This window comes from Anser cygnoides, chromosome 17 (genome assembly GCF_040182565.1).
Source record: "Anser cygnoides isolate HZ-2024a breed goose chromosome 17, Taihu_goose_T2T_genome, whole genome shotgun sequence".
Taxonomy (NCBI): Eukaryota; Metazoa; Chordata; class Aves; order Anseriformes; family Anatidae; genus Anser; species Anser cygnoides.
In genome coordinates, this window is record NC_089889.1 from 10,221,673 (window position 1) to 10,238,242 (window position 16,570).

The window sequence follows — 16,570 nt, forward strand, 5'->3', positions numbered from 1 at the left end:
CTTCTTTCGCCTGTGTGACTCTCCCCGGTGCTGGCAATGGCTAGTTTTCAACTGCTCCCTCTCAGTGAAGGATTTTAGGGAAATGCAGGGAATGAGCTTGGTGTATGGAGCCTGTAGCTGGAACCGCACACAACCTCAGCAGCAAAGTGCTTGGATTGACTCCTGAGCACCAGCCTAGTGAAGTTCCAGTCTCTGCATTAGACCTTACAGTGAATGTGACGTTTTGTTTGGAACAGAATAAAGATCATCTTCTGTGCATGAAGGTAGAGGGCACTTCAGTGGATTTTTCCCCTTCTGCTGTGGAATGCAGCCAGCGTTGCAGCTACAGTCTTTTAGGCTTTTTTCTTCAGAGAGAAAACTTGCGAGTGACTTGTTTGAACTGCCTTGAACGTCTAGAGCATTTTCTTCTCGAATTCTCACTTAAAAAAAAAAAAAAAACATAGCAAGCTGTTCTCTTCAAGAAACAGAGCTAAAAGCCTTCTGTAAAGGTACTTTGCTGGGGATGGGTGGAGATAAGTCAAATATTAAATAATTAGGAAATAATAATCTCTAGTTCTACCTCATGTGTTTCCCCCCTTTTGTTCCACCCACATGCTGCTAATTTTCATCTTTTCTTCCTGCACATCAAGACGTCAGAGACTGCTTACAGAGAAAGTTGTTTTTCCTGAGTTGTCTGCATGCTTTATTAATGCAGCAAAGATGACAAAGGAGGAGGAAGGCGGAGGTGAGGATCGAGGGGATGAGAGGACGAGCTTTTTCATGGTCTCACTCCTACCAAAGGGTGACCATTTTGTTCACTGTTGCATTTGCCAGTTGCCATGGCATCCCCCTCTCACTCTATCCTGGAGGTGTATTCTTGATATAATTAACAGCTCTCCTCCTTCTGTCTGCTGCAGAAAGCAATCATTAAGTGAACACGAAGGAAAGAAAAGTCACTTTTTATCTTTTAGTTTGTCTATTCATGTTTTTCATCCTACTACCTTATCTTTCTCGGTCCATAATAATGTTGCTTTTTGTGTATGAAAGTATTGCCAGAATATTGCTGCCTGGGTAAAACAGGACATTAAGTCCCAGATGCATTTGTGTAAATTGGAGATTTTGTTAGGCTGGAATGCAGTTCAGTTCAACATATATAAAGTTCATTATGCTCCGTATATAAAACAGTAATCTTAGGAAATAGAAGGTTCCTCAGAATCTGGGTTATGGATAATGGATATTGCTGTTCTAATGCACTTTGGAGAAAACTTCCAAAGGAGATTTGTTTCAAAATATTGCCATAGCGAGATTAGGAGGAAAAAAATATGAAAAGACATGGTATAATTAAAACAGTGTTGAAGAGAAGCTGGAGTGGTAATGCTTGTAGAACACGGCTGGCATATCAGTCAGCCAGTTCATGTGACGGCTTCCAGGCAGGTGTCCTTCTGAAAAGGCGTACCTATTCTTTGGGGGATTCTGACTTCAGTCCCGCCAGGATGCCACACTCACACATGAGACTAGTTTAAAAACCACCACCACCAAACGTTATGTAACAGTTGCAGTGCCAGCATTTTTCATTAGGAAACTGCTGTTGGGAAGTCTCTCTCTTTCCCATTTTATGGAACATTTTAATGTTATTTTTTCCCACAGCCACAAAGCAGTGAACTGTTCCAGAGGCAATATAGTAAGGTTCCTGTAGGATTTATTTGTTTTTCAGAACATGTGTTGAAAACAGCAAGGCAGAAATATAACCTTGCTCAGGTTGTCAGCTCATGACTTTGCAGATAGTCTATAAAGTACAATTTTCTCATAACTTAATCTTAATGCCCAATTTTTTTTTTTTTTGTGCTGTTGTTTCATTACTGAACTGCTTCACTGGGAAATAATAGGGAGCTATTTTTTCCAGTAACATCTCTGAAAAAGTTCTTTATTTTTCACTACTGCTTTTCCTAGTGGAAGGCTGCTCCTGCGCCTGTTTTCTTGCATTTTATTTACTTTGTTTACATCATTTTTCAACATGAGACGGGTTTGCCCATGGCCTCCCTGAAGCTGAATCATCTCTCAGAGAAGCATGTTGAAATAGTCAAGGTTTGAGCAAATAAGGAGATGATTTGGACCCCTTCATGTGTTTAAGTTAGAAATAGTCATAATCCGTACAAACATGCACGCTAATTACTCATTTGAATTTTGGCTTTATACAAACTTCATAACAAAGAACATTTTTACTAGATGTTTTAAAGAACAGGAGATAAGATAGTAGATATTTATGGAAGTAATGAACTATTTTTCTCAGTCTGTGACACATTGTTTGGATATTAATGTCTTAAATGTTTCTTCCATCCACTTTGATAGTATAGTAGTCAAGACAAAAGTAGAACTACATGCTCTTCAGTAAAAATCCAGAAGAAAATCCAATCTTGACCGGATGAACCTGTAATTCCAACAAAAGATATAAGGAAGGCAGATAAATAAGTTTTCATCTTATTTCAGTTATATGCACTTGTTCTGTGAGCATCATGCCTGGAAAAGCGAAGATTCCCCTCAGTAACTAAAGCCACTTTATGATAAAGCTACTGTAGATCAAAAGCAGCAGTGATAATAGAGAAGCTCAGCAGGGTGAGATGGGTTGGAGGGGTGAGGGAAGGAGAATTTTTGTAATTTTAAAAGTGCCACAGCAAAGCAGACATTAAGAAGAATCTCCACTCTGTGCGAACAGTCTCAATGAGGAAACATAAAACACTGTTAAAGGATTATCACTGCTGCTCTGTTTCCTACTTCACATTCGTGGAGGATAATCTTTATTGTGCCTTACTGCTGATAGAGCAGTAGAAATAGATGAACGTCAAGTGGTTTTGGCAAATGCAAGACTTCCTGTAATGAGTTTTTCTGGGTTTATTTTTCAAATGTAGTGTTACAAGGTGTTCTTCTGGAGGCAGTCACCTGCAAGATGATGATAACATGGCCCCATAACTCTTGATGAACAGCGTAGTTAGTGATACTGCACTAACCTGGAGTTTGGGAGTAGCAACACTTACTGATCAGAGGTGCTGGAATTCTTGCCCTTAAATTAAAAAACAAATGTCTTATAGAAGAAGTCCTCCTAGCTTTCTGCTCACAGCTTTTAGATTTTCTCCAGATTCTGGGTCCAGTAAAACCTACAAGCCAGGCTTAAATCCCTTTTTTTAGGGCCATGTGAATGACAGAATACACAGTAGCTTTGTTTGTGTTTTTTTTTTTATGCTTCATCTTTTATTTAAAGATAGCTTTTTCCTCCTTTTCTCCCACCCCCACACACCGTTTTTGAGAAAAGAAAGTCATTGAGAGTTGTTGTTGTTTTTTTTCCTCCTGTCAAGGTCTGTCTGTTTCACTGGGTTGAAAAGAACATAATTCCAGAATCCTTCGACAGCTCTTTACCAGGTCACATCTGGAACGTTCCCTTTAAAGCCATAAATATAAAAATCTTTGGTTGCCAGGCTTTAGTATGAGGCTGTAGTTTTTGACTGTGCATTAGGAATCTTAGTCGTGGTTTTACTGAGACAGAAACATATTAGTTTTGACTTTACTCTTTTGTGCAATTAAAATTTGGGTAAGGCAGGTTAATTTTATATGGGGGGGGGGAAAAAAAAAACTTGCTCAAACTGCAGCTTCACCTGGAGGAACCAATTAGAAAAAAAAATTTCCCCTGATAGCACATCCTTATTTTGAGAGAAATTAAATATGAATTTGTTCCATCGATGTACACCAATAAGGGTTATTTCAGTCTCAAGCTTTCTTCCTTGTGTGCCTGGTCATCCACAACTTGCAAGAAGGCCTCGTTCTCTTCATCGTTTGCTGTGTTCCTGTGTGGTAGCCAACCACTGGGCTTCCACCTGGCAGCCAGTTCCTGGTGGCGTTCCTCAGGGGCTTGTTTTGGGACAGCATCCTCTCTAAGGCCCCAAGTGATGGGATGGAGTGAAACCTTAGGGAGTTCATGAATACCACCAACTTGGAGGGCATGGTCAAGAAGATGGAGAATGGAAATTACTGTTCAGAGGACCTTCAGTAGGCTGAAGGATAACATCGACAAGAACTACCTGAAGGCTCAGCAAAGAGAAATGCAAAGTCCTGCACCTGGGGCAGAATGGTCCTGGTGCAAAGTATCTGGCGGGGAGCGGCTTTTCCAAAACAGTCTCAGGGTCCTGGTGGACAAGAAGTTGATCTCGGGTCACCGATGTGCCCTTATAGCAATGAGGTGAGAGAGAGATGGGTTGCTTCATCTTGGAGAGGAGAAGACTACTGGAGTGTTGGGGAGTATTGAATTGCTGTCTTCAGTAGAGAAGAAAGAGCTGGATGAGAAGCACCAGTTAGAAGTTGGAGCAAGAGAAAGTTGGCTGAAGTGATAGGAAAAAAAGCGTTCAGTGTGAAGGTGGCAGAGTACTGGAACAGGGCCCAGAGAGGTTATGGAACCTCCATCCTTGGAGGTACGTGGAACTGGGTTGGACACTGGCCCTGAGTAACCTGATCTAACTTTGAAGTCAGCTTTGCTTTGAGCAGAGAGTTGGACCAGAGATCCCTTCCAGCAGGAATTACTCCGTGATGCTGTGTTCCTTCTCTCAGTAATCATTTTTCTTCAGAGTGCCATCCCAATCTTGCTGAGTTACTTTCCAGATGTCCTCTTTCTGTCGCTGGTAATAGCTGTGCGTTTTTATAGAAATGCTGTTCGAGATGCAGATGTATTTTTAACAAATGAGTTACTAACTAGTAGTATCCTCATATATTTCTGCAGAAAAAAATAGATACAATATAAGCACAGAAATTTCAGGTTCTACATAATGTGTTATGTGAGTTAATGAAGTGCATGGGTGTGAAGGGTTTTCCCTCTAAATCACAGCTGAGAACATTTCCTCTAGTGATCTCACTTCTGGCATGAGGCTTTCTTCTGCAGCTTAATTTTCCTGAGGTTTATATGATCCTATTTGTGCATCTTGAGACCTTTAGTTTTGGAACTGGTGCTTTGCACATCAGAAACTTGCTGTTTTCAGAGGTAGAGTAGACCTCATTTGATCCAACAGGGCAATTGTTTTGAATACAGCTGCTATGTTTTATTTCTTGTGTTCACATAAAATCTTGCAGATTTTAATCATATGCTTTAGCAATTGATTAAACAAGTTCAGGAACTTTAAAATACATTCCACCACTTATTTTCAGAAATGTGTTTGTATGCTTTCCACCTTTGAATTTTAAAGATGTAATTTCTCCAGCTGAAGCTTACTTTATTCTCTCAGTGAAATTCTGCCGAGTCTTAAGGCATCGTAATAAATCTTTGGTCATTTAGGACATTAGGGACCAATTTGATTTTACATCTGACAGCAGAATTCTTTATTTCTATTCCAAACACTCATACTCAATCACCATGGTTAAAATGACTTTTTCTTCATTCCTGGCAGAGGTATGAGAGGTAGAGGAATGAGACAGGCAATTAAACAACTGAGATTCCACTCAACCGTATCTTTTATGGTACAGTAAGTCTCCATTAAATGAAGACTGTAAAGAACATGAAATAAAAACATCCTGTGGCCTCACAGGCAAGAATATTTTATTTAATTACTGATAAAAATTATAGCAAAGATGCTCATTTTATGGGTGCTTTTATCCCCTTCTTTGGTGAATTTTTGTCACTCTTCTATCTACATAAGTAACAGCACTGCATTAAATTCTTAGCTCTGGCTTTGGAGAAAAGTGTTGTTCTTGGTGCCATTTTTGACTTCTGCAAAGGCAATGAATTCCCAGAGTGTTGTTCCAAATTGGACACCAATGTTATTCAGTTCTGCAGTTATTGGGGATTTATGATTTGGGGCTAGGCTGATGATTTATTTTGCAAGCAAAGACGTGTTTCTGTTTTCTCCATTTCTTCTCACATCATCCACTAAAAATCATTTATTGTCATTTATTGTCAACATACTTTTGAATGAAATTCATTTCTGTTCATAAGAGTTTGTAACTCATGCTTAATGATTGAGTTCAGGAAAGTATGTTATGTTGTGAGGGACTTGTTAAATAAAGCATTGTAAATGTGAATATAAATAAGTGTTCAAGTGCTAGTTTGATAAGTAGATTGTAAGGAACACGAAAATAATTTGTAAAGGAGAAAGATTTCTTTATAATAATGTTTGATTTGCTATTCGTATTAGTGTTTTCTGTCTACAAGAAGTTGTACTGCCTGCAGTTGTAACTGAAGCAGGTAGCAGATGCAGAATTACTGGCATGTATTTTTCACTGTCTCTGCCTTCCCTTTTGTGTTTTATGCAGTCCACAGCAGAAACGCCCACAACCCCAAAGCATACGAAGGACAACAGAGAGAGCTTCTTCCCAGTAACACCAGCCACGCTGCATCCTGCCCCAGTGAATCCAGACACTGTGACTCCTGAAAATCTCCTGAGACTGAATGATCTTCATTCCAAATCAAAACCAGCCTCTTCCTCTTCATCCTCTTCCTCCTCAGCATCTTCTTCAGTGCCTCCCTCCCAGGAGTCACACAGGGACACTGAGCATCTCCGGAGTCAGAATGCAGAGACTGCTCCCAGCATGAGTGATCTTGCACGTGGTAAGTCTCAGGGAGACAGAACATCATGGCCCTCTCTAATCAGTTTGCCAAGGCCACATGGTGAGTCAGTGCCTGAGTTCTGATTCTGTCCCACTTTCTGATCACTAGACCGTACTCGAAAGGTTACACAAACAGAGGTTTTGTTTTGGGACGTGTATAAAATTATACGTATTTTAATTGCTAGGATAAGTAAAGAGCTTCTAATACGCACTGCATGTAACTTGCATGTGAAATCATGGAATAGCAACCTAAAAATAACATAATGTTTTAAATAGATCATTTAAGTCTGAAGTGGCATTTGTTTTTTCTTCAAGAAAGTAAAGATACAGTTCTTTAAAATACCTCAAATGCTTTTAAAAAGTTGGAAGTGATAGAAATTGCAATAAACCGATGGATAGCCTACATCTGACTTGTAAGTGCCTGATTAACATAATTAAATGCATAGATATCACAGCCATGTATATGTGTGTGGAGATACGTAATACTGTGAAAATTCCAAGCTTCTGCATGGCTCATAAAGTTAGTGTATCATCACCATTATGTTTCACATTTGAGAAAAGAAGCATCTGGCAGGACTGGAATGTTGGAAATATATTTATAGTCCTAGTATGGTTATGTGCAAAGTTGGAGTACAGAAAAGGGTTGAAGAGGCAAAACAAATGTTACTTATTCTGTAGCAAGAGTGTGTAATTTATTTAGGACTGTGTTACATACTTGATCCTATACAGATTGCCTAGATGAGGAAAGAGTTAAATGAGAGTGCTGTCTTTTGCTTTCCTGCTGTCCTGGCAAGCTGGTGCTGTTAGCAGTAGTAAAAAATCACTGATCCACTTTGGGAACGAAGTAGGATTAGACCCAGTTTCAGACTTGGGTGCCCAAAGACATGGCTGTGCTTATTTGTGGGACGCTGTGCATGTTACAGTGGTAGAGCACCTGTTATGGCGTGTACTTTCTTGCAGCCTTAGCAGGAACACTGTCTGAAGAAGCTTCTGCTGCTGCTTGCGCTCGCTCCATCTGCTCACAAACTTGAACTTTAGAGCTACTCATAAAATGCCATAGCCGAATTAATAGGAACCCAGATAAAGTTATGAATGAACCACAAACATACAGCTTTGGGGGAAAGTGACAGATGAGGATACAGTGGAAATAGTGCCTAGATTTGTGAGACTTAATGATAGCCTACTCATTAATGAATATTATGTGTCATCTAGATGTTTTGTTAAAGTAAACTCATACTGTGAGTTCTGTCCATATACTGCCTTATGTAATCAGCATTGGCATCTAAACACACACAGTCTTCTGAATTCATTGGCAACTCTGGGGAGAAATCAGTTTTCCCAATTTGCTAGTCTCTGAGTACAGGACAAAATTGAGATTTAATATCCAGTGTTAGGAGTTGCGTTATAATCATACCATTTTCCTTTTTCACAGAAGTAGGGAACGATTGTCTTGGGAAGGGAAGGAGGGGAAGGGGAATGATAAGGAAGGGAATGGCTGAGTCAATGCGTAAACCACATTTGTTATTGTCCTTATGAAGCTAAAGAATGGAGTTGCACAGTGTCACAAGATATGTTGGCAGGCTTATTCAACAGGGAGTAATTCAGGTTTGTGCCTAGACAACATGGGAAAAAATCCTCTAGTTTATGCAGTTGCTGTGCATTTACTAAGGAGACTGGCAGGAATGACAATGCAGACAAGAGGTCCCGGATTCTTTCAGTTTTCAAACAAACTCACGAGCATTTCTGACATGCTTTCCTCTCAACAATTTCCTGGGCTGCCTTGCAGTGATTAGAACATTTATTTTAATCTTTTGACTTCCTAGGCTTTGTTAGGGTGGTGAAGTTTCATATTGTTCATTGGTCTTTTATGCTTTCTATACCTCATCTTGGTTGAGGGAGATGGAAGGGCTAGCTGCCAAAATTATAACCCTGGATCCGTGTGTCTGAAGATCAAGAGGCTTGCTCTGCAAAGCTCTCGTTTCAGTGCTGAGTGTGTGTGTTGTATCTGGCTTTCTGGCTCTCAGACGTACCTGACAGGTCACTTTTTCTAGCTGAGAGAGACACCAATTACTGCTGTGTCCTTTCCTTTCCTTTTCTATTCTTTTTGATTCTCCTATCTTAGCACCCACCTCCTTCAAAAAGTATTATTTATAATCTGGTTTACCACTTTTTTTATCTGCCTCTCATTAGCTCTGTTTCTGTTTAAAAAATAAATAAATAATAAAATCAGTCTTCCTATTTTCAGAGTAATCTGTTTTCATCTTTCTCATCTCTTGTCATGTTTTGTAACCTCCTCCTGTATCTATTTGTTCGTATGAGAGTGTTCAGGGTCACAGAGGATTAGCTGCTATTGTTTTCTGTGGCTTCACTCAGAAAAAAGAATGGCTTTAAAAGCAAAGTTGCCACTCATTTCTTGTGTGAATGTTTTCAAGAGATTTTGTCTAATATGACTAACTAGTATAGAATACAACATGATGAAATCCAGCAGCAAAGTAATGGTAGTGGTAGTTTCAACATGAGAGCTTCCTACGTGTAGGCATGAATGTATATGGAACTATTAGCCTTTTTGGCTCAGCCTATAATTTTCTGTAGGGAAGCTAAAACAGGACAATTAAGATAAACTCTCTGCAATGTGTCCCACTGTGCTCTGTTTTTATACTGTTCTAAATTGCTGAAAAATCTTGACGTTATCTTTAACTTCAGTGTCCTTATCCAAATAATGATTCTTATAAGGAATGGACAGGAAAACATTCACATCTGACATCTGACTTTTTCATACCAAGGCTTGTACAGTTGGAATTATTTAATATTATGTGTTTTGCTTAAAACCAGCTATTCAGTTAATTGGAATATAACTTAAATGTGGAAGAATAAATATTTTCCCCCCTCTCCATGAAATTTACATCCATTCAAGCCCTATGCATTTCAATACAAAAACAAGAAAGTCATGATACAGCTGTCCAAACTTAGAAATTCAGAGATGAGGAAGTCAATCAGGTCTTTCTCTAGTGTGCAGGGAAATTGCAGCCCATAAACCATAAATAAATAATCCTGCTATGATTTCAGACGTTTGTTATCTAGGCACAACAGGGCAGGTAGAGGTGTAAGTGTACTTCAACCTGTAGAACTTTCAGACTTCAAGAAGCAGAAGAAATAAATACCAGTGAAGAAGGTTGCATGGAAAGGTAAACAGTAGCACAGTTAGAGTGAGTAATGAGGCTAAATTGTTTTAACTTTATTTAACCTTATTTTAACTGTGGAATTCAGTTCGAACGTTCAGTTTCCTTTTTAAAGGACCCGAAGTAGCAGTTCAGCCCTCCTAACAATGATCAGTCTCGTCTCTTGGTTTCTCTGCTGAATTCAAAATCGTGCTGTAGTGTTCAGAGTTGATCTCAACAGATGGCTCAAAAAATCTGAAACGCAGAAGCTTAGCCTGGCCATGGACCTGTGGCCTCATGTGAGTGTTTGTATCGGGTTGTTCCTCCAGCAGTTACCCCCTGTGAGGTTTCTTTCCTATATGCACGATATGACTTATCCTGGTTTTTGACAGCTTTCTTCCTCAGTTCCCAAGGCTGAATTCCTCCAAGGCTTTAAAAGCTCTGTTTAAATACCTGTAACCCCACGCTTTTTGTAGCACCTTGGGGTGGAAGCTCCTTTCCACTTGTTAGTGACTGCGAAGTTGCTGATAGAAATCAACCAGGCAGCCTTCGACTAACTCCCCGTTTGTTCTCTCTAATCTCTTTCTGCATCTGCCTCCTGTGTTGGCATTGGTATTCTCACTTCCACCTGTCTGATCCTTCCTTTTCATGAAGCTTTTTATTTTTCACAATGGGTGCACTCTGAAAACAACTTCACTGCTGACTGCCAGCAGGGGGTTTCCTGTTTGTGAATGACTTCTTAATTCCCTTTTGCCTGATGCTCAGGCAGTACCAGTCAGCTGTGTCTTTTCCTCTTCCCTTTGGAAGTACACTGATTTAGTTTCTATTGCAACAAACTCATTCCAGAAAAGTTTTTCAGTACACTTAATATCTATTTCTAATCTTTACTTTTTTTTTTTGTTTTATTTATTCAATCCAACACTGTGCGGAAAATCCCTTGAAATTCAAGCTGTTGTTTATATGTGCTCAAGCTCGATCAGTAAGAATAAATAGGACAGGAACAGCAGCTTCCAAACTGTGCCCTGTGAGGTGGTGGTGGTAAAAGCCAGGGGCATAGCACGGGCTGGGCAGGCTGTGGGGCCAAAGAGGCTCTCTAGATACCCCTGAAAATCCCAGGGAAGCATTGCCCTATGGATATCTTGCATTAACAACACATCTTCCGGAGACCGTAGAGATCTGTAGAAGAGCATGATAATGATGCTATATTGTTTCAGTATGTTTCTTTCACTGGCCTTAGCTTGCTGCCAGCAGAATATTTTATATACTGCTGCGCAAATGCAGACTGAAGAGAGATCTTGTTGTAAGCCTACTGCACAGGTATTGCATTGTTTCCAAAGATCTTGGAAAAATCTCTCTAAAGAATACAATGATACCCTTAGCTGCTTTTGCTAATTTGTTTTGGGCTTAATTGGCTGTCAGGTCAAAGAAGGATGAAATACTGATGGGTAAGGAAGGGTCTTACGGCTTTCATTAGGTAACTAGTATATAAAATTCACAGGGAGTAGACTGCAAATGAGAGATTTGCTATCTACAGTTATTACTAGGTGATGTTCTTCAAATGGTGTGCTCTTGCTAAATTGAATACTAAAAAACAACTACTAATTAGATGAATTTTTATAATGCCATTTGAAAGTTTGTTGGGCTTTTTTGATCTAGGCCCATAAATTTCTTATTGAAGGCATGGGTTTTCAGTTCGTGTTTGGTTTTTTATTTTTGTTTTCATTTGGCTGGTTGGTTTTTTTTTTTGTTTGTTTAAAAAGAGAGAAAGTTAGTATTGTGCTTCAGGGTTTTTCTTTACCAAGGTACCTGTGAGCTGGCTGCATCTATAGAAAACCTGACAGGGGCAGGAGGTGGTGTGGGACCCAGGAGCTCCGCTGGCTGGGCCGCAGACTGGTTCCCTCAGGGACCCAGAAGTTTGGGGATTAGGGTGGGCCAGGGACTGTTTCCAGGAAGTGCTTTCCGAGCAGCCACCTGTTTTAAGCTTTCCTAGCATGAATGTTGTTCTGTGACAGCTGACCTCAGCATTAGGAAAGAGTTTGGGGTATGTCTCACGTAATTGTACAGCAGACTCTGTTCGGGACTCTAGCGATAAATATAGCAGTATGCCACGTTACTACAGTGCGAACTTCTGTTCAGCAGACTGCTTGAATTTCTTCATTTCAGGGGGCCACAGAACTTGTGTTCTGCAGCTTTTCGCCTCCAAAGTTACTGACGCTTAATTTTTAACACATGGCTTTGTGTGTCAGCTTTGAGTGTAATTTCCTGAATTTGGCATTTCAAGGCAAATCTGTATTCCTACAGCTATGACTTTGGTAGTGGTTTTTTGTTGTTTTATTTTTAGAAATAAATTCCATGCTAGAATACTAGGAATGAATGTAGAGAAAGAAAATGTGTAAGGAAAGGGTACCAAGGACACCTCCTGCATCCCTTGATGAACTAAATACACCTGGTCTCGCTGCCTGCTGTGGTGTAAGTACCTCATGGTAAACAGAGCATACAGTTTGGGGCTGGATGCTGCTGTTATTTCTGTGGGTCAGCATCCTTAACCAGCCTGTGTTCAGCTGAACCAACCTGTGTTCCAGCCCAGTCTTTCCGTTGACTTGTAGCACAGTGTATGAGGAAACTCTGAGCTCCTTCAAATTCAAGCTTTCCATGGCCTTTGCAGCTGCTGTATGGGAAAAAAAGCTGTATTAATTCCCAGCACGCCAGAGGGTGAGGCAGATGGAATACAGAAAATTAATTGTTTACACATTAGCCACTATTCTTTGGAAATGCAGCAAGATATTTACTCCATTGTGTCAGGGAGCAATGGATCAGACCCATTTCCATCAACATGGGGAAAAAAAGAATAGTATCTACCTTGTATGGTAAATAAGTAACAATGCTGTGAAAACTTGTATGTACTCTGTGTGGCCATTAAAATACAAAGTAAACCAGTTGTTGCTGGAACAAATAACATAGGTATTTCCTAGTGTCCTCAGGCACACAGGATGTAGCCCTTACTCTTTTGAAGTGTTTGGAAGGCTCCGTGGTGCAGATTTGCCAAATCACAGTAATGTATTTTCAGGCTCTTTGTCTGACACAGAACTGCTGGGGAAGGTGCTTTGCAGAGGGATGAAGGCAAGTGGTGCAACTGCTTCAGTGAAGCACTTGAACCTGTTATCTGTTCATTTCTCTAAGCATACACTTTTGAAATCACGTTAGCATCTGTCCTGGAGTTCAAAGCTCAGTTTCTTCATTTTTTCCTCTAATGAAATGATGTTTTGTGCTTGCACTGTAAGTTGTTTGTAGCCTTTAGCATATCTGTGCTTTAATACTTCAAACCACTTCCCTCAGCAAGTGGAAAACATTTTTTCCAGGTGCCAGTCACATTTTCTGGGCTTGTCTTTCACTCGCCACGTAACGTAATAGGTTTAGTGCATGACTAAAGGATTCTTTTGAAATTCCAGCTAAAAAGTCTTAGAACACTAATGTTGATGTCTCCTTCCACCTGACAGCACAAAGAAACTCGGTGATAAGCACACGGTGCACTGCACAGGGACCAGAGCAGCTGCTCACTGTTACACTGCTACTGCTTTGAAACTTTCTCCACATCTGCAAATTGCCAAGGGAATATTTTTGACATAGCCGCATCAGAATAGCAAATAACAGTCTTACTGGTGTAAAAATGGGTGCAGGAGTTGTATAATCTGTTTCTGGTGTATGGATATGTGTATATAGTGTTTTCCTTGTATAAAGGGAGATGGTGAGGGAGAATATTAGCTGTGATGAAGTCATGAACCCCGGCGCCCGCTATAGGCATCTGCAAACACTGGTTTCCCTGGCAACAAGTGGAAAGAGGTTGGAGAGGAAAGCTGGAGTAGGTTGTTGCATTGAATTGTTTTCAGCTTGTTTCTTCCTCACTAAAGCAGGGAGATGTTGAAAGGTATGATGTCCCTCTTTCTCTGTGTCTGCTATTTTATATATATTTAGCCAGTTGTTGGGAAAGGGAAGGCTGAAAAGGATACTTAGAATTCAGCTCAATCGGAGAGGAACTTTTCGATACCAATATTAATAAGATGCATTGCAAATCTGTGCTTTTTCTATATGCTTATTTTTTTGTGCTATGTTATGAGGTGAGAGTGCTAAATAGATCTCCAGAGTACAGTAGCTGTCCCACCTTCAGCCTGGAGACAAGCGACTGTTGCATATTACGTCTTCACAGACTGATTTTATTTTAAACTGGGTTTGTACAGCTAATGTTTGAAAGCCTGCAAGAACCGTACAAGTACTGCATATTACCAAACGATTTGTTAACTCAGATTAAATCTGCGCTTCCTGAACACCTTCAGGATGTGCTGTTAGTTGTATTCTTGTGCTCTTGCACTTGTGCAGAATATTGTGGCTCATGAGTTAGTGGAGTCTTTACCTCCCTGGGGAAAGTTTTTATTAGAAAAACTAGGACATTATGTTCAGGGCTATAACAGCATCGTCCACAAGACTAATATTGAGATACTCTCTTCAGAAATGTGTTTTAGACAAATAATAGCAATTCAACTGTGTATTTCTTCATGATTATCCTTCTGTCTTTTGCCCTTTCTGTCTGTAATGAAAACAGATATATCTGTGCGCTGTATTAAAGTATTGATAATACAAATTATGATATATACACCTGAAATAACCAGTTCTTTATCAAGAAATAAAAATATTTTGCTCATTAACTTAATTTTTAACTTAGAAATAATATCACTCGGGTGACTATCACCAAAAAAAATATTGCTTAGTCATAAAAGAATAAAGTGTGTGACCCAATCAGGGAATAAAATTCAGTCACTGTGTGTTTAACACCTGACGGCAAAGGATTGATTAATGGACGGGGGCTCTTGATGTCACATAGTGAAAGAAGCAGCCTGATTGAATATTAACAAGTGTTGTTTCCAGAAGTGTAGTAATAGAAATACACACTTACTGTGCCAAGCTCCTGCCCTTGCGTTAACAGTCACTTCTTTGAAAAAGGGCTGACACACAATTTTATTAAAATTAAATCTAATTTTACTACGCTACAAATCTGCATCTTCAAAAGTAGGAAAAACAAACATGATGTGGAAGATGGAAATGCATGGGAGTAAGCTGATTCCTCATGAAAGAGTGCAGACTTACATCTGTCTTGTAGCATCTGGCTAGAAATATGCTGCTCAAAAGAGCTTTGTCAGTGGGGCATAATTTAGTTAAAGCAAAGCACAGCAAATCAGCTTAAGCAATGATATATCGTATAATTAAACAAAGATTATAACCAACAAAAGAGGTAGGGTTTAGTCATTAAGCAATAATGCAAATCTGAGCTTTTGTTCTGAATGGTGAACTATTAAGTCCCCAATGTAATTTAGCAGCTAAGTACATACAAAACTGTTCTCAGCTAGCAGCATAGTTAAAGCTATAGGATTTCCAGTTTATGTAGTATTGTATCTGCTAAATTAATTAGTGTTTTGTATCCTTGGTTAATAAGTGGATAAATAAGGTTCTGTTAGTACTTACCCTGGATGTTTAAGACTCAGGGTCTGGCGCGTTGGAGTAAGCTAAAGGGAGTTGTTGCCTTGCAGGGTAATTGGAAATCGTAATTTTCATCTTGCTTTTCTTCAAATGTTGATGTAATATTTCTTTCTATCTTTGATATCCTTATAGACATTTCAGCATGGGAGTCTTCTGGGTTTAGACTACAGCTTATTGTCAGATGCTTGCAGTGTAATGGGATGTGTGTATATTGGCTTCAGGCCACGTTAGGGCTGATCCTTCTTCGTATGGTCCCTTGTACTTGTCAGCATGCGGTTAAATCATACACGTATCTGATGTAAAGAGCAGGCAAATACACAAAACGATCTTTCAGCTATCTTCTGTTTCTCAAACAGGGAAACAATGAATTGTGATTTTCCTAGTTCAGATTCCTGTTGTATAACCACTTCCTTCTGTGTTGTTTTTAAGCTGATTTGGTCAGATGCAACTATTTTTTTTCCTACTTCCAATGCTAGTTTTTGAAGTATCTGTACAAAAACATGCAAGAAAGCGCTGAGGAAGAGAGCTATTCTTCTGCGTTAGACCTTCCCATTTTGTGCTTGATAGTGAGTGGAACATCACAGAACAGAAGCTGCCTGTGATTTGTGCTGTAGTGTGCGACCTTTCCTTTTTGGTAACTTGGAGAATTCTCTGCAAGCAGACTCATTTATCCTGAGGCTTGTGTTGGCTATCAGCTACCGGTTTAGATAATGGGTTATTTTATTTTACCAATGAAAATTAGCGGATGAAGGAACTTGTAGCCTGCTTTGGTAAGCTTTTTCTATACAAAATTATTCAAGGACCCTAGGAATCTAATTCATTTAAAAAGTTGCGTCTTTCAAACTGCATCGATGTGGATTTTACCAAGCTGTTAAGTTGAGGCATTGTCTCAGGCATTTTCTGCAAGGGGAGCTGTTGGACAGGAAAATATTACCATGGTAAATTTCAAGTTCTTATCAACAACGATGAAGATGGAGAAGTGTTTTCAACATACAGTGAGGCGGGGGATGGAGAGAGTATTTTTCCAATGAGGAAAAGTTGAAAAATGTGTTCCTTCTTAAGACACTATGCTGTCAAAATCCTAAATTGATTTAGAGCATGGACATAGAAAGAATTTTAGAGTAAGTTAAGCTGTAAATATACATTGTATCTGCTTGTCTGCAGTAGCTGCATGTGCACACCTTACCCTTTGTAAGTAGAAGATAATTCAAATTTGCCTCAACAGCCCTTTGTTTTTGAAAGATATCTTCAACTTCATCAGAAAATAAGTCCTTGTTTGTGTGCCTGTAGCATTGAAATGCTAGCTGCTGTTTCAGTCTGTCCTT

General features: G+C 39.6%; 1 protein-coding gene and 1 long non-coding RNA gene across 8 annotated transcripts in view; one reads left to right on the forward strand and one right to left on the reverse strand.

Annotated features, from left to right (window-relative positions):
• Window positions 1-16,570, forward strand: part of CABIN1 (calcineurin binding protein 1) — a 110,206-nt gene that overhangs the window by 88,516 nt on the left and 5,120 nt on the right. For all 7 annotated transcript variants that reach the window (XM_048064124.2, XM_048064129.2, XM_048064126.2 and 4 more), the window contains one exon: window positions 6,265-6,559. In XM_048064124.2, the coding sequence (XP_047920081.2) occupies window positions 6,265-6,559 (295 nt within the window). The remainder of the gene's footprint in view (window positions 1-6,264; window positions 6,560-16,570) is intronic.
• Window positions 1,953-15,367, reverse strand: LOC106031302 (uncharacterized). The gene is made up of 3 exons (XR_001204220.3): window positions 15,231-15,367; window positions 12,288-12,384; window positions 1,953-2,407 (listed from the first exon to the last, which is right to left on the reverse strand). It is a non-coding gene; the product is annotated as an uncharacterized lncRNA (long non-coding RNA).